The sequence below is a fragment of the Zootoca vivipara genome, chromosome 5 (genome assembly GCF_963506605.1).
Source record: "Zootoca vivipara chromosome 5, rZooViv1.1, whole genome shotgun sequence".
Lineage (NCBI taxonomy): Eukaryota > Metazoa > Chordata > Lepidosauria > Squamata > Lacertidae > Zootoca > Zootoca vivipara.
In genome coordinates, this window is record NC_083280.1 from 35,600,088 (window position 1) to 35,623,649 (window position 23,562).

The 23,562-nt window shown below is 41.4% G+C and overlaps 1 protein-coding gene across 2 annotated transcripts in view; it reads right to left on the bottom strand.

The window, feature by feature from the left end:
- Positions 1 to 21,470, bottom strand: part of ANKMY1 (ankyrin repeat and MYND domain containing 1) — a 31,517-nt gene extending 10,047 nt beyond the window's left edge. For both annotated transcript variants that reach the window (XM_060274570.1, XM_035133997.2), the window contains exons 1-13: positions 21,253 to 21,470; positions 18,978 to 19,293; positions 17,173 to 17,319; positions 15,338 to 15,807; positions 13,490 to 13,706; positions 13,028 to 13,192; positions 11,765 to 12,153; positions 9,871 to 10,042; positions 7,711 to 7,863; positions 6,701 to 6,847; positions 2,204 to 2,311; positions 508 to 639; positions 143 to 256 (exon numbers count right to left, since the gene is read on the bottom strand). In XM_060274570.1, the coding sequence (XP_060130553.1) occupies positions 143 to 256; positions 508 to 639; positions 2,204 to 2,311; positions 6,701 to 6,847; positions 7,711 to 7,863; positions 9,871 to 10,042; positions 11,765 to 12,153; positions 13,028 to 13,192; positions 13,490 to 13,706; positions 15,338 to 15,807; positions 17,173 to 17,319; positions 18,978 to 19,293; positions 21,253 to 21,287 (2,565 nt within the window). In that variant the 5' untranslated portion in view covers positions 21,288 to 21,470. The remainder of the gene's footprint in view (positions 1 to 142; positions 257 to 507; positions 640 to 2,203; positions 2,312 to 6,700; positions 6,848 to 7,710; positions 7,864 to 9,870; positions 10,043 to 11,764; positions 12,154 to 13,027; positions 13,193 to 13,489; positions 13,707 to 15,337; positions 15,808 to 17,172; positions 17,320 to 18,977; positions 19,294 to 21,252) is intronic.
- Positions 21,471 to 23,562: the final 2,092 nt, after the last annotated feature.

Below are 23,562 nucleotides of genomic sequence, written 5' to 3' on the forward strand. Positions count from 1 at the left end.
TCAATGGTAAGATAAATTTGAGTTCTAAGGAAAATGAGAACAGATGCTAGAGCAATCTGTGGCACTTGGCATTGATTTCTTTTGTCAATTATAGCAGCAACGTTCACATATTTTTAACATGCTCAAGGCACTGAAAAGATACCTGATAGATTCTGAAATGTGCATAGTCCACCACTGTTCCCACTGCAGTTCTTGTCTCATCCCCAATAGTAATTGGCATCAACATGTCTGCACCTCCTGCTATTAGAGAATTAATCTGGGGAAACGTGGGAAATAAAATAAATAAATAAATGCACATCTATGTATATTAGCACATCCCATAACACGTCATCTCATTTCTTCACCATCAAACGTCTGCACCCCACTTTTTAGCCCCTCTTTTTCTCAGTCACCTCCTCTCCTCTCTCTGCACCCCTCAGCACTTTCACAGGTCTACCTGCACCTACATCTCTGCTACCCCATTTTTCTCGCTGTTTCCCCACCCGCAGGCATCAACTCTTTTCTTACCAATGCAATCTTACTTGCTAGCGTCCTCTTAAATTCATATGTTGTGTTAGCGGCAGCACACAGGGCACTTCCAACTGCTTGGCCTAGTGGGAGATTTGGCTCAGCTCCACCAGCCAGAAGCTCAGTCACTGCCTGAGTAAATGCAGCACAAAGAAAAATCTTGGAAACCATCTCAATATACACGTTACCGCTTAATGTGACATCAATGATCTGCTAAATCACAACAGCATTTAACAGAATTGACAGGCATTCTGTCTTAATCTTGCTGCTGGTACAAGCATGGCTAAGAAACAGGGCAAGGTTAATTCGATGGATGAAACAGGGCCGATTGCTCAGGTTCCTCCCTCCCCTTGTGAACAAATCCTCCATTGCTATCACCACACCACCTTCTGCAACAAAAGTAGCAGTCGAGGTCTGAGCATGTCCAGCAGATGGTGAGGAATCTGGTGAGAGGTTGAAATAAAAGGGAACGCTTAGCCTAAATAGAAGCAAAGGTTAAAGGGAGACATCATAGTGGCCTACAAAAATTTGAAGAGCTCTCATGCAAGAGATGGGGACTTGATCTCTTTTGCTTCAGTGGGCAGGACTAGACTGCAGGGTGGAAATTTCAGGGAAGCAGAATTCAGGTCAATATTAGGGAAAACCTCTTGGTAAGAGAGAGTGGAAGCCTCAGAAGGATGTGTGTTCTTCACTAGCTGTTTCTAGGCGTTCTAAGTAGAGACTGAATGGCAATCTGCTACGATGCTGTAGTAGCAGGATTCCTGTACTGAGCATGAGGTTGGACTGGATGCCTTCTTAGGCCTCTTCCAATTACAGTCATACCCTTGAAAGTCGAATGGAATCCGTTCCAAAAGTCCATTCGACTTCCAAAACATTCGGAAACCAAAGTGTGACTTCCCGATTGGCTGCAGGAAGCTCCTGCAGCCAATCAGAAGCTGCGGAAGCCCCGTCAGACATTCAAGTTCCAAAGAACGTTTGCAAACCGGAAGACTCACTTCCAGGTTTGCGGCGTTTGGGAGCCAAAACGTCCGAGTACCAAGGCATTCAGGATCCAAGGTATGACTGAATATGATTCTATGAGGCAGCTGCCCACAGTGTGGTCAGAGTAGGGTGCTCTGCTAATTGAAGAATTTCTTCCCATTGTAAATAGCAGGCATGTTGGGGGGGGGGTGGATTCTGATTGGGACCCCAGTGGGAACAAAAGTTTTGCCACCCTCCCTATGGGGAGGGGTGCTTATACCAGCCATGGTATAAATCAGCCACACAAGGCCAAACTGCGTGAATAAAATGAAATGTACTTTGGCCTTAAGTCACTGCCCTTTACCGTTGTCCTCATTCCTCCAACCCAAATCTGATAATGTTTTTAATGGTAATATTGAAGTCTGCATCAATATACTAGCAAAACTAAGAAACTGGGCAGGTTATAAAAGTGATTTATCATTTGTGCTATAGGGATTTGTAACCTCCTAGAGTCCTGTAAGATTATGACAAAGGTTAGAACTATATATAACTCAGTTATATAATATGCACATTTTCTCTTTTACAAGCTTCAAATAAGATTGATTAAAACTGTCCACTTGTAACTGATTGCTGTTTAAATAAGAACTGGAATCATCCATCTGATGTGGCAACAGTGTCTGCAGATTTTCTCAAAGAATAAATATGGAGGGAGGGGAGGGGAGGGAAGATAGCATACCTGATCATTTCCACTAGCTATAGCCAGAGAAAGAGGGGAATGGCCACTCCACAAAACATTTGGATTTGCATTGTGTTCTAAGAGAAGACGAACAACTCTGCTTGCACTCTGGAAGAGGAAAATAGAATGAAATATGATCAATAAAGAAGAAACTTTTTTTAACTTAAATAATGGATCAGCTTTTTAAAAAAGTAAATTACATATTTAGAATAAAATATGTTAAGACAAAGACATGCCTGCATCTCTAACTGTGAAGTTAAAAGCTGAAGCTAATTTGATTGGGTATTTACCAACATGCATACTGATAAGTTTCAGTTCAGAATTACATAACAGAAGTTATGGATTTGATGCAACGAATCCCAACAGTATAGAATTAAACCTACTCATATAGACATAAGAAAAAATGGACTAAACTGCTATAAACAAAGAATGCCCACAATTACAGATAGTTAATTAGAGGTAAAGCTGGGTTATTGACTTTTTATTTACGTAACCGATGGCAGCAATACAAAACTGCCAAGTAAGAAATCTATGTCAATGAAGCAATCAGCTCCCGAAATGAGATGGCATATTGGGCACAACACCAATACAGCTGATTAAATAGGACCTTCCAGTTCTGTTAATCTACAGAAGACTCAATCGTTAACTGTAATTAACAAATAAAAACCTTAATTGTTCAACGAGAAATCTCTAAATGCTTCAAATATGGTGCTCAAATGTATTTAACATTTCCCATTTTCTACCAAAATACCATCATCACCTGCTATCCCTCCAGCTGGCCTGAGGTCACCATCCATGCTCATTTACCTGAAAATAAGTCCAGCTGAACTCACAAGGACTTGTCCTCTTTAACCTATAGAGTTTACTATTGTAATTTCAATGAGATAATGATTTCCCATCATATCTCTTTTCAACCACCACTCTATTCAAGCTCTCCAAAAGTGGATAGAAAATAGGAATGGAAATGGAGAGGAAAAGAGTGATGCTTAAGAAGTGTCAAAGCTATTCACATTCATTCAGGTCTAAAATTGGAAACTAGATTTTCCAAAAGCTCTCTCCCCAAATGTATAATTGCTTTCTGTACCGTACAATTCTGGAACTGAGAGATCTTCGATTTGCTTTCATCTCAAAGGGAGTATTTTGCCCTCTAAAGTTGAAAATTCTATTAAAGCAGGCCATAAGACCCAGAGTTTTTGTTATTCAACAGATCCTATACAATAGGTTTGTATAAAAACAAAGATCTTCCTAAAACAAACAAACATAACAGTGACCACCAGGTGACAGAGAAGGGATCCAGAACAGGACTTCAGTGCTGAAGGAAAGCAGAAACAACTCTTTCCCCCAGACTGCTTCCTAGTTCATAAAATCATAGAATTGTAGAGTTGGAAGAGACTTCGAGGGTCATCTAGTCCAACCCCCTGCAATGCAGAAATAAAATAAAATGTGAATAAAAGTTCGAATTGCATCCTGCACCCAAACTGTTCACCCCTTGGGGGAGACATATAGGTCCCTCAGTGTGTTTGCCCTTGTAGGTCAAATAGCAGTTTTAGATATTGATTTAAATTAGGAAAATAGCCTGGGTGGAAAGGATTAACTGCTCCCTCGGTCAAACCTATTTGCCACAAACACACACACAAGTGCTATTAACTTTTTAAAAATCCACAGGAGAGCCACCATTATGTAACTTCTATGTTAAATCTAGCTTGGTCCCGTCTCAGTTGTGGTCAGAAGTTTAGACAAGTGTTGCAACCTCCATTATAACATCTTATTTGCACTTACTCTGTTCCAAGACTGGCTTAGATGGCTTAACCCTGCCATAGGTCTTGTCATTGTACGGCAATGCAGCAGAATGGGCAATGAGACCACCATTTGAAAGAGAATAAGGGCAAGAAGGACCTCTAAAGCTGTTGCGTGCTTTCAGCCCAATCCTAGGATTGCCTCTCATGTTACATAGCAACAGCAGATGCAGAACTGTCTCACAAATTTGCTATACAAACTTCTTGTATAATGTGAAAACAGAGCAAATTGTATTTCTCCTTCTTCCTAAGAAAACCACTTATGTAAGCAATTCTTAGACTGCAGGCAGCCTCCCAGCTAAAGGAACTGCCAGATTGGCTCTAGTTATAAACGACAGTCCATTTGTAGCTGGCTGGACAAGAATTTAACCAGTAATCTTTCAAATTAGCTGTGCTGGTCCCTCCAAACTACAAAATAAATGCAATTCGGTTGTTAATGTCGAACCTTTCCTTAAACCAGTACTCAGGACTTTTCCCAAACTAGAAAGAGGGTGCTGCATTTTAATTTAATGAACTGCTAAGGGCCTCTAGCGGTCAAAGTTTGTGACTGCTCCATTGTTGCCCTCACCATAGTTCTGATTCACTGTCAAAAGCACAATATCCTGTCCCGATGTAATGAGTAGGAGAACTATCCTTGCAGCAGAATGACTAGCAACCTGATGTTTATCTTGTGCGGGGGAGGGGGGAATTGGAGAGACATGCAATGGAGACAGAGAATAAGCATTCAAGCAACCAAATCAAATATTCTAAAAAAGCAAATGTGTTCTTGAAACAATGAGAATGGCTAAGGGACGTCTGTAGCACGTATTTTGATTTGTAATTAACTATCTGTGCTCTTCAATATTAAGTGTTCCAGCAAGGGACCATCCAGATTAAAAACTATCTAATAATAATAATAATAATAATAATAATAATAATAATAATAATAATACAGTACAACTTTTCAAAGGGTTACAAAATGGTTAAGGCTGTTCAGTCAAGGCAGCTTGTGTGTGTTTAGACACATACACAAACACATATCATCATCACCCCAATTATTTCCTACCGTTACACCAAGGAGCTCAAGGTACATACATGGTTCTCCATCTCCCCATTTTATCCTCACAACAACCCTGTGAAGGTAGGTTAGGCTGAGAGACAGTGGCTGAGCAAAGTTCAACCAGTGAGCTTCATGGCTTAGTGGAGATTTGAACCCTGATCTCCGAGGTCCTTGTCCAACACTGTAACTACTACACTACAGGTGTAACGGAGTAATTACTATTCAAAACGTGAAGATGCGAGGAAGCCTATTTGATCTGTGAGGTTTTGTTCATGATACAAAAGAAACTAGTATTTTATCATTTGAAAAGAAAAAGTGGTAATATCCAGTTGTGTTTTCAGAATGTGTTTAATGATACATTTCTGTTATTTAAAACAAGTCTAATGAAAAGACAGTAAACAGTTTATGTGCTCACTTTGGGGCAACCAATTCAGACTCCTGGTCAGCCAGCAGCGATTGCAGATCTTTGCCCATATATACATACTAAAGATTAGTTTTTAATATAGCAGGATGGGTGCCTGAGCTACTGGACTCAGGGTGGATAAAAATCAATGATTTTTTTTAAAAAATCGGATTTTTTTTATTTAAATCGATTTTTTTGATTTAAATTGGATTTTTTTAAATAAAATGCTTTTTGAGGAAAACATATTACCATCCAAAGGTTATTCCATCATGAAATAAAGATTAGTTTTTTTAATTATGTAGTATAAGGTTGTATATGTTTAATTTTTGGGGTAAATAAATTCCATTAATCCATTCACCTCTTCCAGAGGTTTTTGTAAGATTATTGGGCAGTTTCTCTGCCTACAAGATATTATCACAGGTGCTTGGTTTACTTTTGCAGTTCTCAAAACTGAATTTAACTCAACAGAGATCACATGCCTCTTCTTCACAGCAAAAATTTTATAACATGAACAGAGTTGAGAAAAAGACCTTAATCCTATTGTTCTACAAACCTATGAATACAGAAGCAACCCCTTCAGTGCTAAGTTTCAAGAAGTTCAGTGAATAGAATAGAAACAATATTTTTCTGATTGTTTGGAGTGGACAGTATTTAAGTTTTTCATGTGTAGGCTGGGCTGACAGTCTAAGTTTCTTAAAATATATATATTTTGTTTTTGTTTAGCCAAATTAGTTAACAAACATGGATGTTTGTTTAAGCAAATAACATTTGCTGAAATGTTATTGTTTCAGTTGAATAAATCTATTTAAATTGTTATTATTAAGGTAATGATTATTTTTCTCCTTCCTAAGTACAACAGTAAAGTTGTCCAAATATGAATGATTAACCTATTAAACTGGGGATAAAAAAACTAATATGAAAAGTTGTTATTCTAAAAATCTTCATCTACTTGCATAATAAAGTTATACCAGCAAGAATTAGTCTTTATGATTTAAATCAACTATGATTTAAATCAAGCCTTACTGACTAGTGATTTAAATCGTGATTTAAATCAGTTTGATTTAAATCAAATCCACCCTGACTGGACTTCAGGCTTTATTATCAGACCCTTGATTTCCATATGTTTGAAGTAGCTGGAAATATGTGATTCCTTCTTTTAAAACATAAATTCCTTACTAATGTAACATCTGAAGACTACACAAGTTAGGGAAGAAGAGCTTTCAAGTTGCAGAAGAGAGATTCCCACAGCTATCACTCACCTCATAGTCATCTTCCCTCTCACATGCAATATGAAGAGGGGTCCTCCCACCTTCCTCTGGGATAATGGCACATTCTTTCTGGTAGCTTTTGGGTGGTCCCATTTCATTATTCATTTTAATCATAGATATATTTTCAGTAAGCTCATTCTGCAGGTAGAAATGGGAAAGAAAATCACCAATGTAGAAGGCTGCAGGCACCTTAAAAGAGGCACACAGTCTGCTTCCCAGAGTGAAACAAGAACTATCCTCCCTAAACTATGCCTAGTGGGAGTTCATAACCTGTTATGAAAAGTTCACTGCTTCTCTCAGAAATCTGCACTTCTTCATTATTCTGAAAAGGCATTTCTACATACCCTCCAGTCATGAGCTGTACAGTGCTTATTAACATAGGCCTTTTACTGAGTCAGACCACTGGTTCATCTAACCCCGTGGTTCCCAACATGGGGCACACGCCCCACAGGGGGGGGGGGCAATAGGATTTTTAAGTGGGGCAATTTGAGAATGAGTTATTAACAGTGAATGGCCTTTTAGGCTTCCTCCACGTGAATAGAAGTTCACTTTTTGAATAATAAGAATTATATGTCATGTGGGGGGCAATCAGGATATTAGATGCTTAGGTGGGGCATGGCCAAAAAAAAGTTTGGCAACCACTGATATAACCCAATGCCACCAGTGGACCTAGAAGGTCTTGGGCTGAGTTTTCCCCCAGCTGCCTGGGGTCCTTTTAGCTGCAGGTGGTTAGTAGGTTGCCTAAGAAGTTCAGGAAGAGAAAGTAGAGCCAGTCAGACTCAAGGCATTCTGTATATATCTGGAACTTCCCCCGCTCTCTGAATATATGTTGCTGTGACCGCATTTGCTACGACGTTACTTTCTAAAAGTAATGTTTCAGGATAAATAGTACAGTTCTTAGGATACAATGCAATTATTTTCCACAACACTTTTGCCAAAAAAAGTCAATTCCTTGCTCCTCTCCCGCACAACTAACAAAGGTTGGAATTAAACGGACATACCTTGCATGAAGTCCTATCAGGTCCATATATATCATTCTCATCCTCTGCCCTTACGTTAGGATCTGTAGCTGAATGAAGTAGTGAGCGTGTTATTTCAACCCCTTCTTCACCAGGAAGAGCAGCAGCAATATGAAGAGGAGCTAGGCCTCCAAGCTGAAAAAACAATGATATATTTAACTCTAATATCACCGTATTTTTCGTTCCATAAGATGCACCTTTCTCCTCCTAAAAAGTAAGAGGAAATGTCTGTGTGTCTTATGGAGCGAATGCGTGGTCCCTGGAGCCAAATTGCCCAGGGGCTAAAGGCAGAGTGTGCTTTTTTTTTTTGTTTTAAGAAAGAGCTAAAGGCTAACAAGAGGGAAAGAGAAAGGAACCAGCTCAGCAGCTGATTGCAAGAGATCAGGGAGGGAGATAAGAGAGCTAGCTCCCTTCCCGGCCCCTCCCGGCCCCTTGCCTAGGCCTCAATTGTTGTCTGCAGAGGAGACACATGACTGGCTGATTAGATTATCTGCCTGGAAACTGTAGAAATGGGTCCCTTTCCTAGAGAAGTTGCAGAACTGTGAGTTGAACCCCATAAAAATGGGATTTTTCGCCTTTGCAAAGAAACTCAGCAACTTTGAGCAGATCCTAAAAAATGGAGCTTTCCCCCTTTGCAAAAGAAGCTTCCTCAAATATTTAATGGGGGGGGGGGGCAAAGGCACCTAGGCCTCTAGGAGTTGACTGCTATGCCTAGGACAATTCAAGAAAGCAAAATATATTTTTCTTGTTTTCCTCCTCTAAAAACTAGGTGCGTCCTATGGAGCGAAAAATACAGTGAATCATAAGTTACAGAACATCTCACTACTGTGCATTCCTGACAGTGAGCCATTCCAGCATTCAATGTCACCATTAAAATTTCAGCTCTGACCGCTAACTGCAGTCAGAAATACAATCACCCTCCACTGGATGGAATGGTTAGGCTGCATGGTTGAAATTGTTGAAATTTAAAACCCGTCCAGGCAAGATGGGTTCATCAGGAAATATCTCTGTCCCTTAGAGCCCATGTCAAAGCAGCAAACCCACTCCTCTATCTGGGCCTTTTTTGGAGGCAAGTTCCCTGCTGAAGTTCTGAAAGTGCCCAGCACATGGTGCATCATCGTAGCACCAAGATCAACTTAGGATACAGAGGACTTGGTCCAACTCAACTCATATACAAGACACCCTAAAATTCCTATTAATTTCCATTATTACCGACATTCATTAAATTCCTCTAAAATCTCTCTATCCTAATGTCTAGAGATGGGGGTGAATTGTTGCAAACTAGTTACAACCAGTAAAAATACTTTTTTTCTGCACTGATAAAACTATAGGGTGAAACCCAATGCTGCCCTCCCACTCGCAGAAAAGCTGAAGAACATCTTCTGATCCAGTGGAGGCATTTGCTAAGTAAGATGAGAGGAGGTAATTTTCTCCAATTTCCCTGCTTCCTGCTGCAATCCTATGAACCCCCTGAATTTTTTTCCCAGAGGGTTGTGGAACAATACAGAACAGCCTATAAGATGATGCAGGGGATTGCAGGGTTAAGGGGGGGTGAATGCCTCCCCACCTCTTCTGTTAGCAGATAACTCAAAAGGATTTTAAAAACCCACTCTGCAAGATTAGCAATAGCATTCACTCATTAAGAATAACAGACTCACAACACAGGCCTACTATACAAGTTTACTCTGAAGTAATCCCCACTGTACTTGTAGGATTTCAGCTCAATAGTTTTATCACATGAACCAGAGTAACAGGATAGTGTGCTGCAGCTGACAACACAAAAGGGTAGGCATGCCTCCTGCGACTGGAGAAACAGAGATTTGACATTTATATCTGGCAAGTGAGCTGTATTTGATGTGGTGGGTCCCAAGTTCTGTACACTTGCATAAGACACCAAAACTCATACAATAGCATTTAGGCCAGGCATAGGCAAACTCCAGCCCTCCAGATGTTTGGGACTATAATTCCCATCAGCCCTAGCTGACAGGACCAGTGGTCAGGGATGATGGGAATTGTAGTCCCAAACATCTGGAGGGCCGGAGTTTGCCTGTGCCTGATTTATGCCATCAGTCCAATCACTAACTTAAATTCTAGTCTCTCTTTTTTAATGAGAATTATCACACACAAATAAGGTTTCCCTACTCTGGTCGGAAGTCGTATATCAGTCCTTGCTCCAGCTTCTAAAAGTAATCTCACTACATTTGGATCTGCAGCTTTAACAGCAAAGAAGAGGACATACATAGGGATTCTGCACATATTGGGATCTGCACCTCTCCTGAGCAAAAGCTTGATAGTAGCCAGTCTCTTTGTATGTCTAAAAACCAGCAGAAAACAGAACCCCATTAATTGTTGAAAACTTTGATAAGTGCAATGTTGCTAAACCTGAAGGTGAGGGTGGTAGAACTGTAGATGCAAAGAGCTACAAATATATCATTGCTGTAATCTATCCCAGCCTTGCATCATCTCTGGCCTTCTCTTACAATGCAAAATAGCCAGATTTCTGTTTGGCTGAGGCTTTTAAAATGCTAATAAATGCAATAAGGTGCACAGCATAACTGCCCTCCCGATGTAGACAAACACTCCCTAAGTTGCATGTTTTTGCCACTAGATTGAAGTATGCTTTGGCTACTTGGTGGGTAAAAATCAATGCTTTTATTTAAATCACATTTTTTTATTTAAATTGGATTTTTAAAATAAAATGCTTTTGGAAGAAAAATCTTTCTGAAAATAGTTTTCTATTTAAGTTACATTATAGTCCAAAGGCTATTTATTCATCAGGATTTACGGTAAGTTTTTCATGTGTGCTAAAACTGTTTAACCACATCAGTTAACAAACATGGATACATATACTATAACGTTATTGTTTTAGTTATTTTAGTTATTTTAGTTAAATAAATTGTTTAAATAGCTACCGTGTTTCTCATATTATAAGACACGTCTTATATTTATTTTTTCCTCAAAAAAACACACTATGGCTTATTTTCAAGGGATGTCTTATTTTTTTCCTCCTCCTCCTGCCGCGGCCGGCATTGCTGCTGCGCCTATCACTATGTCTTATTTTCGGGGTATGGCTTATATTCCTTGAATGCTTAAAAATCCTGCTATGGCTTATTTTATGGGTATGTCTTAAAATATGAGAAACAGGGGCATTAAAGCTATTAAAGAAATGGTTGTTTTTCTCCTTCCAATAAAGTACAGCAGAAAAGTTGTCCAAATATACCAAATCGGGGCCGCCTCCCCCAGGGTGGGCTTTGTGCACGCAGGAAGTCCCGGTTTCTACTTTTGCTTGCTGCTTAGCGATTGCTTTCCCGGGTAGTGTTTGGAGTTGGGGGGGGGGGTTGGAGGGAGGGTGTTTGCATAAAGCATGCTGAAGCCACCGGGAGATGCATGCCTTGCCTGCAAAAACCCTCCCGATTTGATTATCTCGCCGCAGCCGCTGCCTTCCCCCTTTTCCCCTCCCAGCCAAGAAACTGCCAGGAGTGCGAGGGGAAAACCTTTCGGAATCCCAACCCTGCCTTTGTTGTGCTTTGCTTTGTGTTTTCTGCTTTCCTGTGGCCCACTTTATACTCGGTAGTAGATTGCAGCCTGGTCTATCGCTTTCATTTTATAGATGAATGGTCTTGTTAGATAGCAAAATCATGTTAAATTGCTGTTTTAGGGGTTGTTTATAAAAGTCTGGAACGGATTAATCCATTTTGCATTGCTTTCTATGGGAAAGCGTGCCTTGGTTTAAGAACACTTTGGTTTAAGAATGGACTTCTGCAACGGATTAAGTTCGTAAACCAAGGTGCCACTGTATACCATCACTCAGTACCAATGCAGCAAGCAAACTGCACCATTTCAGATCATTTTTCAGAGGTACCATATGATGCTTTCCAACCTTCCTTCAGATAAACTCTTCACTGCAGAATCAGGGAAGTTATACACAGAAGCTATCCATCCTGAGCAGATCCCGACTGGGATCTCACCCTAGCAGCAATATTAGTGTGGTCATTGGCTTTAGCGGGCTGCCCCATGTTCTTCTATAGTCACTTACTCTGTTATTGATGCTGCCATTCTTCCCAGAGTGCCTTCCTGCTGAACGAACCCTTCACAGTCAGGGAAGTATGGCACTTTTAACATGTGCTCACTAAGAGCAGCTGCACCGCGCTGCATGGCTTCTACCGAAACCTTCATCTTGAAGTTGTAAATGCCACAATTTGTCTCAGAGCTCTTTTCTACAGCGCTGCTCTCCGATTCCTCAGATGACTTAGTGTATGTGCCACGTTCTGACTTTCCAGCAGAGCTCGGCAGTGGGGCCGGTGATACATGGCTGGCAGAAGAGGATACTTTCAATTCTGTACTCGGCTGAGATGGTTGAGAGGACTCCGATTGCGAAAATGGTATAGATCCTGGAGATATTTCCTCTGCCATGTCATCCATTGCCTATATCAAGCAAAAAAAGCGGGGAGGGGGGTATTATTTCCAAAAACAGATTGCTGAACCTTAACATAAAAAACTGCATTGTTAACATACACAGACAGATTCATACCATTAGGTTGTCAAAGAAATAGTGAAAAAGTTGACGTATGTTACTCTTCTAAAGACTTTTACAGAAAGAATTTGTCAAATACACTACATATCCCTTATTTGTTTCATTTATATGCCAACTTTCTTCCATGAAACTCAAAGTAGTATACAGATGGTTCCAGCTTTACTCAGAACTGTCTAACTTCAGCAGGTCTGCTGCATCACATGCCTTTGGACTATGTTTTAGACTCACTTCATTATGAATGGCTACTTGTAAGAGACAAATATATCCAGTTGTCGTAAGTGGCAATGACTGCTATTCAACTCTTTCACAGATACAAATGAGTTTGCTCCTATACACACAACATACAGGAGGGGCAAAATGTCCAATAATAGAGATTTCAAACCTTACTTTTATTGTTGTTAATAAATGTCTGGACTTCAAAATGTGTATTGGTTGTACTTGAATCCTCTTCATGAGCAACCCTACATAGTACACATTACAATAGACTATTCTAGAAGCACAATGCCATACAAGGCATAGTTATCACATCATGCCCCAACATCATCTTTACAATCACAACCCTGGAGCAATTTATTTCACTCCACCTCATCATCTCTGGACTACAATGCAAAGAATGCTTCAGGCTGTTCTGCCTTGCAGCTTTGAGTGAGTAGTTAGGTTATTTCTAGTAAATGAAATTAATTTGTATCTACAGTAAAAGAAGAAGAAACTATTAGGCATTTCACTGAACCGTATTTCCGACTTACAGATTTATGATGGACTGACCTCTCTTCGAGAGAAGCTCCTTTCAGCAATGTTGGGATGAAATGATTCTTCTGGGAAATAATGAATAGCACACATAGAAAGAGCTGATAATCCTTCATCACTACATTTATTCACATCAGCCCCATTATCAAGAAGAAGGTTGATGATGTCATCATGGAAATTCATCTGCACAAGAAAACTATTTAGGTTATTTTCATACAGAATTAATACAATTTTCAGAAGCCTACTTAAAAATTGAGTTTGACGTTGTGGGTTTGTTGGAGGTAGATATATACTACAGGTAAGGTTTCATATTCCTCCATAGGGGATTCTCCCTTAACCTTCTGTTCATGTTCACAACTGCTATTCATAGCTATTACGGTACATTAAAAGAGAGGAATTATGTCACAGCATGGAAGACAAAATAAAACCAAGCCTATTTTGCCTTAACAGAGTATAACACAGGAAGATATGGAGTCTCACAGCAGCAGCAGCAAGGGCAGTATATCCATGTACATCTGCTATATCTGGAGGGGCCAGGTTGTCCATCAGAATCTCATCAACTCTATTATAGTTTCCTTCGGCTGCCTCCTTAATCAGCTCTTCACAAGCAAGCTCTTTGGGACCTTTCTCTCCAAAGCCATTCCGGTAGCCTTCCAAAATGAAATTAACATCCCAGTCCACATCATTCTGGTAATGCCTAAAAATGAACAAAAAATGAAAAAGCTAGATAGACCATTATTTATATTCTCATCAGTTCTGACCTTCCAAAAAACTATTTGTAGTGATGAGATGGACAGTTTTCCCTTTCCTCACCTGTGTGTACATATCACTGGCCTAGCTTCTCACTGAGGTGATAAACCTGTATCTTGGCTGTACTACCTCAGACTGCAGATATATGTTCATGTGTTGTGCGGTATTGTAGGACTGAATGCTCCCCCATACAAAAATATTTCCCCTATATACAAAACTAGGTTGTTGTTGTTACTATTATTAGACAAGTAGAAGGGTTTTCAATTTAGCCTTCTCCCCAATATGATAAAAAACTACGGTATGTGGGGGGCTTTTTTTTGTCTTATATGAAAAGCAATCAGTCATGTAAGCATCCATGTTTAGTCTGAAGTGGCATGTTCCCAGCACAGGCTAACCATCCCTGCAGTAGCTAGGCTTCTGCTCCTCCCTTCTTGCAACAGCTCCTCGGGCAGTTTGATAAAGAGAGACAGGGTCACAGCACACAAAGACCATGAATTCCATGCAGAGGGCCTTCTTGGTAGTGGCACCCGCCCAGTGGAAGACCCTCCCATCAGATGTGAAGGAAATAAACAACTATCTGACTTTTAGAAGACATCTGAAGGCAGCCCTGTATCAGGAAATTTTTAATGTCTGATGTTTTACCATTTTTTTATATGCACTGTAAGCCGCCCAGAGTGGCTGGGGAAAGCCAGCCAGATGGGCAGGGTATAAATAATAAAAATATTACTATTATTATTCCAACTTGCACGTCACTTTCCATGTCCCTCCTTTCAACAACACCCCCCCCCCCGCTAAGGAAATGGTGAAAGGACTATTGGGGGATGGAAGAGAAAGGTTTGATAAAGGGGAGACAAGATTGGCTCAAGGCCACCCTAACCAACTCCCACACTAAAAAAACCTAGTAGTGCCCAACAAGCAGTGCCACCAATAATATCAAGGGAAAGGAAATGAATGCAACTGTCAGGGACTGTTCTAGCAGTGAACATTCCCTGACTATCGCAGAAGAGAGGCACCATGGCTCAGGCAGCATCCTGGAGCCCTTACTGCAACCTGAGACAGGCTATCAGGGGGAGGGATCCGGGGAAGTGTCCAGCGGGGAGATGCCTCGCCCTTTTAAGTTCATGCCTGACTTGAGACATTCCAAAGTGCACAAGCGCAAAGGGAGGAGAGCAGGAATCCCACGCTTATTATGCTGGGGGAGGAGCAGACTACAGGCATTGGGAGAATCGTCGTCAGACTGATCAGACATGTATTCTTGACACTGAATCACACTGTAAATATCAGGCACAATAAAAGTCTTAAAGACAGAATGGCTGTGGTACTAGTTTCTCAGAAGTAGCCAAAAAAGGCCCGTGACAGCAACAATGAATGTGCATGGACCTTTTGGCATGTGTTGGGGCTTCACTGCAATTTAGCAACAATTGACATGACTACAGCAAAAGTGATATAAATTTAAAAAAGTCACACAAGCTGAACTGCATCAGGTTGAAAAGAAGAAACAGCAGTAAGAAATGGGACTTCAGCAGCACTATCAAATGTATAGCTATTATCTAGTCTTTTTCTCACATTACCGCTTACCTATATCTATAGATGTGTTTCTGCATCTTGACCAAGAAAGGGGTTATATTGGTTATAGGCCATAGTTTTTCATAAGGCAACCGTTTCTTTTTCTTAAAATACTGGCAATCAAAGTCTTTCAGGAAAGTCTTAGTACGAGGAAGATTATCTGCATCAATTGAGTATATGTACAGGTCTTCAGGCAATGTGTAGCTATCATCATCTAAAAGAAGTCGCTTGTAGCGGTAGAAAAATGGGTCCTTCTCCTCATTCAGATCCCAAAACTTATGCGTATCCTCTGAAATATACCCTCTGCAGGTCTCAGCATCAAAATAGACACTAAGTTCTGGGAAATCCGCAAGAGTAAAATACCCAGGTACTTCCGTACATAGTTTAATTATATGATTTCGATGCCACAATCCAATGTCTTGACTATCATCTGGATGAGTTTGAATTCCTGGTCCAAACCGCTCATCACCCTTGTAAAGCCCCTTTTGGGAGGAAAAAATGAGAACATAAGATGCAAGAGAGAACCACAATCAGAATTCACACAGTTTAATTCAACTTGCAATAATCTCATCTCACCTGTCAGAGGATTGTTGCGGCTACTCCCGAGTCAACACGCCCAAGTCTGTTCTGTCTTTAACGGTTTTATTGTGCATAGCATCTACCATGCAGAGATATCAGAAAACATGACCTCCTAGTCACTCGCAGAATCCGGCAATGGCACCCTTCTGCTCCGGGGCCAGCATAAAAGCTTGGGCACCCCGAAACATCGCCCCCTAACCTTGCGTTTGGGCGCGCGCCTCAATTTGGGCGCCGGAAGCAGCTGTGCTCCCTCTCCTACTTGTTGGCTGGAGTGGTGCAGAGGCTCTGATACATCGCTGAGCCGTGCCTCCTCCACTCCGCCCCTATCCTCATTTCCTCCCCCTGACCCTTTTGCTGGTCAGGATGATGGGGAGAGGCTCCCTGTAGGGAGTCCCCCTGACATCCCCAAAAACAATCAGCGGCATGATCCTGTCAAGTGCCTAAAAATATTCTTAGCCATTCTTTTACCAGCAGTATTTGGATTAATTTTATTATTAGCATTGAATTTTTCTGAAAAGCAATGCTTGAAACAAACAAGGTAGGATCCATGAAAAAGATGCAGAAATTAAGACTGTATCTGATTTTACATCATCATCATTATTATTGCTTATTAAATTTGTACACTGCCCTTTGCCCGCAGGTTTCATGCAATCTTGTATTATTTGATTTATTAGACATATATTGCTTTATACTAAAAAAGTCTGAAAGGGATTATATATTATATTATATTTAACAACGCTCAATAAGAGTATAGTAACGGTTATAAACACACACATTAATCAGAATTCAGGCACCAGATTTTAATGAATTCCAGGAGCTGAAATTCTACATCCGCTCCTCTTTCTAGGTGCATTTGACACAGGCCCCTTAAGTATGCATGGGGGTGGGGGTGGGGGAATCTCCTTAGTAAATTGCTTCAGAGCACTTTTTGAAATTTACTTTTCCATTTTAGTTTGCTTTTATACACAAAAGTTTGCAAAATCCACACCTTATCCAGCTGCGATTACCTGGTATCTTTCACTTCCTTACACATTTTCTAAATTCTGTACAAACTGATTACAGTTCTCAGGTAGAAGCAATGTATCATATGTGGCTTTTTTTGGGACACTAACTAGCTTTGAAGTGCATTCATTTTCTAATTTTAAAATGAGCAAATTTGTACTAACTCTGAAACATTCAAACATAGAAGTTTTCTGCAATTACTTGAAATTCACATCATACATTACCTATCAAACAGCACTATGATAATTAGAAATACTTTTTATTACCTGAAATTTTCTTCCATCATTAAATTCCATGATACCGTAGCCTTCTTTACGGCTAAGATAAAATGACCCTATAAATTTGGAACCATCAGGCCAGAAGTAAACCCCTTTGCCATGACGGTGATCTTTATAAAACTGCCCCACATATCTCTGCAATAAAACAGAAAGAAAGTTAGGGGAGAACAGGTGAAGTACAGTGGCCAGTCACAACCGACTGCAAGTAAGTATCACAGCACTCTCATGAAGAATATTATGGAAAGAAATAAAGGAAGGATTTAACTAATATTTTCAATACAGTGTAAGAATGGTAGCATTCATTTCCAATTCAGGGAGGCTTATTCCACTTGGCTTCATCCTGAGGAAATGACTGCACAGAAACATATTGAGAATTACAACATTTAATAAAAATGGAATATATGGAGGATAAAAGTTCAAACAAAGTGAGTATCCCTATTCAATCCAGGATTTACAGTCTTGGAAAATTTCATTAATATCAGATTTATTAGGGTGAATTACTTTCATTTCAAATCAGAAAAACTGGGTAAGAGTATACACTCAACTATGACAGAGATACTTATTAAATTTTGCCTTAGCAAGCATTACTGAGTGTAAACAAGGAAGTCAGGGTGATCTACTTGACAAAAGGAATAAACAGAACACATGACGTTTTATTTGAAAGCAGCAGACCTGAACTGTTTACTAATCTACACATTTGTGACTGTAGGAACACCGCAACTTGCACACATTTAACTTGTGCGTATTCAGCTTTACGCGTATGGCAAAATAAATAATTAAATAAGAAGGGGGCAGAAAGGAGGCAGGGTTCCAGAAAAAATGACTTTGGAAATCGCATCCGCCACTGATCCCAGTGGGTTTTGACTATACACAATTTTGGCTGTAGGCATGATCCCTGGAACATAACCCCCGTGTAAGATGTGGACCTACTATATTCCATATCTATACCCTTGTGGTTGCAAGTAGCAGCAAGAACAAACCACTGTAGCAGCTAGGTCATCTGGAAACCAGGAGAATGACTTGTATTTAAAAAATAACCATCTTCCCCTTGCGCTTTCTGTGCTGTCTTGTGATAATACATACAGTATTTTAATTAAACAAACATAAATTACTCACAAAAATGATAACTGCATCTAAATACATTAGAAAGGGTCTGGAAACCAAGCCTTATGAGGAACAGTAGAGGGAACTGGGTATGTTTAGCCTGGAAAAGAGGAGACTGAGAGAAGAAATTATAACCATCTTCAAACTGTGCATAGCTTGGCATTGGATGGTGGTTGAACTATGTATCTTATTTATTGAACATTTACCGTTTAGACTTGAAACTAACATGACTAAACCTGCTTCCGATAGTGCGTTTTGTGAACCACAGTTAAAATGTTAGACTATACTGTAGACTGCAGTTGCATCTAATATCAAGTTTTAGTAAAATAAACAAGAAATTAAGATTTTATTAAAGTTGTTATTTCCTATGGAAAAGAAGCCACACTGCCTTTCAAGGTGCATGCATGTTTTAGGCTGCAATCCTAACCTTGTCTACTTAGAAATAAATCCTAGTGACTCCAATGAGGCTTACATCCAGGTAAACGGAGTAAGGTTTGCATAAACTAATGGGATTTACATCTATGTAAACATGCGTAGATCATGCTATTAAACAAACATTAAACAGATAGTATTCCGATATAAAAACTTACCTTGCTAGTTTTGTTTATTATCATCATTATATATAAGAATAGCCACGTTTTTAGATGCAATAATATACATTGCAACATTTTAATATTAAGCCGGTTTACCTCACCATTGTCCCACGCAAATTCTCCATACCCAAGTTTTAGATCCAATGCAAATTCTCCTCTATAGCGAGAACCATCCGGCCACTCTTGCACACCAACTTTAGTTTCAATCTTGTTGTTGTTCATGTCTTCATCACAATATAAATATTGTTCGCTACTTTCTTCCTCATAATCTTCAGCCTCCTCCTCCTCTTCTTCTTCTTCATCTTCTTCATCACCATCATAATCAAGTGCAGGTTCCGGCTCATGCTCAGTTTCATCATCCACTTCATCATCCTTTGACATGCCACGTCTTCTCTTTTTTTTTGGTTTCACTCTGAAATCATTATTAGAGTCGCTAATGTTAAATTACCAAACTGAGGACACAGAACATTAATCAACCAAAGGCCTGGTTAAAGAGATATGTTTTCGCCCAGAGCGTAAAGATATGTAAAGGTGGTACCAGTTGAGCCTCCCTGCAGCGAGCATTCCACAAACGGGGAGCCACCGCAAAAAAGGCCCGCTCTCATGTTGCCATCCTCCACACCTCTTGAAGATGGAGGAGGCATCACAAAGGAGGGCTTCAGATGATGAACACAGGGTCAATATTGCACTTCTGAAAGGTTTTTAGTCTGTCTGAGGCTTACAACAATTTAAAAAAGAAATAATGTTAAGATAATTTTAAGAAAGTGTGCATCCTAGTAATTTAATGAAATATTACATATCTACAGGAACGTTTCATACAAACAGCCATACCACAGCAACCAAATGAAAAGAGCCAGCACTTAATGCAGAATCTAGTGACTATATCTAGATGCCTGACTCTACCGAAAGATCATGTCTGCACTTTGCCGCCCATCAAACTCAAGTGGTATGTAAGAGAGTTCACCCCACAGAAGAAAATTCCCCATACTGATACCACCTTCACTCATGGCACTTAAATCACGTAAAATATGTCAAGTATTTCCCATACAGAGAAACAAACACAAATGTTCTCCACCCCCATCTATCTACTGTATGTTCCCCTAAAGAGATTGGCCAGGGCTGCCCGAGAAACCTGTTAATTACGATAGACAGATAAATCATTGTGCTTGTATACGGCACACCACACTCCAGTGATTTTGGCTTTACCTGTCAAGCCAACCTGTAGATTTTTTAAAAGTCTACAGTACATTACGCATCACAGTCAAGCCTCAGGGGTAGTTCTGCATAAAACTTTTCAGTACCCCTTGCACAGGTGCATTCTTCATCTGCCACAGGCAACATTAGTACCGGTATGTGTGAAACCACGCTCCTGACACCGAGGACACATTTTATGTACTGTGGGAAGCAACCATCATAAATCAATGTACTTTATGGCACCCACCAAGCTGCTAGCTTTAAATACTCGCTCAGTTGGTAGAGCATGAGACTCAATCTCAGGGTTGTGGGTTTGAGCCCCACATTCATATTATTATTATTATTAATAATAATAATAATAATACCTCACCCATCAGGCTGGGTTTCCCCAGCCGCTCTTGATTCCTGCATTGCAGGGGATTGGGCTAGAATGTAGATGATCCTTGTGGTTACTTCCAACTCTAGAATTCTTTGATTCTATGTAGACACAGATATGGCCAAATGGTACACACAGTGTTTTTTCTGGGGGGATGCAGAGATACGCACACCCCTAAACATTTTGTGAATATTTGTACTTTTGTCAATTCACTGTATTTATTTCCCTCGATTTGAACTATAAAATGGTGGTTTTCTTGAGTCGAAATTAAAGTACCCCTAAACAGTTGTTGTTTTTTTAGTTTTTTGTTTTTTGCGGGGGAGCATTGGGAACATATATGCCCTTTGCTCCTGCCCAGCCACATTACGTTTTCATTTGGTACTCACTCCAACAGTAAGCTCATGTTTGGCTTTCCTAAAGTGGTTAACGAAAGCTAAACTTGCGTCATTTTTCAATGCTTACAATTAAAAGGAAAACAATAAAAAATACACCAAGGTAGGAGAGAAGAAACCCTCACAAATTCCACCAATCTTCACCCACCTATATGCACCCACCCACCACGTGCCAGAATGGCCGCGTGTCTGTTTATGCCTTCGCACACGCAGCCCAGTTCCACCGTTCACACGTAACTTTCCCCACGCGTGCACATCTGCAGCCACGCGGGGGGATTGTGACGCGCCTGGGCTTCTGCCAGAGGTCTCCCGAGGACAAGAAACCTCTCCCCCCCCAACCCATCCACACCCTCCAAGTAAGCAGACGTCCCGCCTATGAGAAGCCCCCGAAGGCGACCAGAGCACCCACCGACGAGCCGCAGCGGCGCCACCGGCAGCCTCCATTCGGCCTCGACGCCCAAAGGCAGAGAGGAGGCTCTAGCTCTGGCTTAACCCGCCGGATCCGCAGAAGAGCGAGGGCGCAACGTAATAGACCCCGGTGGCCGGAGAGCGGCTGCCCCTCAACGGAAAAGTGGAGGCGCGTCTGGTCCGCTACGCAGGTGCCGACCGACTCCCGCCAACGCCTCTCTCCCGTTTGGGCAGCGCCGCCTCCGTGTTCCCATAGAAACCGAGTCGGGAGGGAGGGTTGACGCAGGCGCAGGCGCTGCCTCCTTGGGCCCAACTGCCGCGGGCCCTTTGATCCCTGAGGTGGCTTTCGTGCCCAGATGTTGAATTGTCACGTCACGTCCCTGCCCTCCCACCACCCCAAGCCAATTCGCCCTGTTTCCTTTCCCTGGAGGAAAGCCTTCTTAGGTACTATATTCCTATATTCCGTGTTTCTTACAACAGAGTGAGCAAAATAAGAATAAAAATATTTATTCTATGCAATGAAGGATGGCAGGCACAAGTGTCGCTCTTCGTTGCTTTCACCGCTCTTTGGTGATCAGGTGTCACCTTTAGCAGAAAATTAATCTACATTCAGTCACGCCTTGTTGATTCACAATGGTATGTAATTATAATCGGATCTAGCCAGAAATTTGAAAATTTAAAAATATTGGGTACATCTTTTTATTTTCTGCAGCAGCAATAACAAAGATGCCCGGTGCTTTTTCCCCTAAAAAATAAATGTTTAGGGGTACTCTCATTTTCACTCAAGAAAATCACCATTTTGTAGTTCAAATCGGGGAAAATAAATATAGAAAATGGACAAAAGGCCGTCATCAGGCGTAGCAACGGAACTGACGATTCACCATGCTAGAGAATAAGCTAAAAAAAAAAAAAATTAAACTTGTAGTTTCTTCTCCCATTAGGTTCACAAAATGTTTAGGGGTATGCTTCCCCTGCGCCCCCCCCCCCAGAAAAAAGCACTGAAGATGCCTACTAATAGAGAACTCATTCTCTGAATCCTTGGCATAAAAAGCCCAAGTCAAATTGATATAGATAGATGCTCCTTGATGTAAGGAGTTCCTGCTTGCCATTACTTGTAACTGCATGATAACCTAAGAAGGCCAGTCTAGTCCAGCCTTGTGTTCTCACAGCGGCCAGCCAGATGCCGATGAGAAGTCCACAGGCAGGACTGAGTAATGTAATGGCAAGCTCGCCACTTGTGATTTCCAAGCGACTGGCATTCAGATATATTGCCTGTGATGCTGACTATCATCATATTGCATTTGAGCCTTGTCATGGACACGGAGCAATGGATTCAAACTTCAAGAAAGAAGATTCCACCTAAACATTAGGAATAACTTCCTGACAGTAAGAGCTGTTTGACAGTGGAATTTGCTACCAAGGAGTGTGGTGGAGTCTCCTTCTTTGGAGGTCTTTAAACAGAGGCTTGACAGGCATATGTCAAGAATGCTTTGATGGCGTTTCCTGCTTGGCAGGGGGTTGGACTGGATGGCCCTTGTGGTCTCTTCCAACTCTATGATTCTATGATTCTATGATTCTATGTTATTGTTACTCTCTAATAGGCTGTGTGAGCTACCTTGCCAGATGGTTTCTGTACTGTGACATACATCTATAGGCAAGTCATCCTGTCCTTTTGTTTTTTGTTTGTTTTTAAAAAGGATAGTGACAAGGCTGACCCATTCTTCCTGCAGCCATTTCCTAAAGCTGCTGGTTCTCCCCCCCCCCCCAAGGTACGGTATTTACACCTTCTGCAGTGGAATACAGACATGGGCGTACCCAGGATCAAAACTAGGGGGGGCAAGGGGAGGGGCCAAGGCACGGAAGGGGAGGGGCCACAAAGTGGGCGGGAACAGCGAACTCGCGCTCCGCCGGGCTGTGCCCCTCCCTAGCAGCAGGGCTGGTGGGCGGAGGCGGAGCCCAGCCCAGCGGAGCGCGAGTTCGGCGTTCCCGCCCACCGTGCCGCGCTCCCTGGTTCCCCGCCGCGCTTGGCCTTGCCTGAGGGCGCGCCGGGGAGCTGGAGGGAGGGTGCGGCGCGGTGCGGCGGGAATGGCGAACTCGCGCTCCGCCGGGCTGTGCTCCGCCTCTGCCCACCAGCCCTGCTTCTAGAGTAGGGCAGCTGCCCTAACTTGCCGCATGGTGGGTACGCCCTTGAATACAGATAACTATTTCCCAACATAGCTGCCAAGTTTTCCCTTTTCTCGCGAGGAAGCCTATTCAGCATAAGGGAAAATCCCTTAAAATAAGGGATAACTTGGCAGCTATGTTTCCCAAC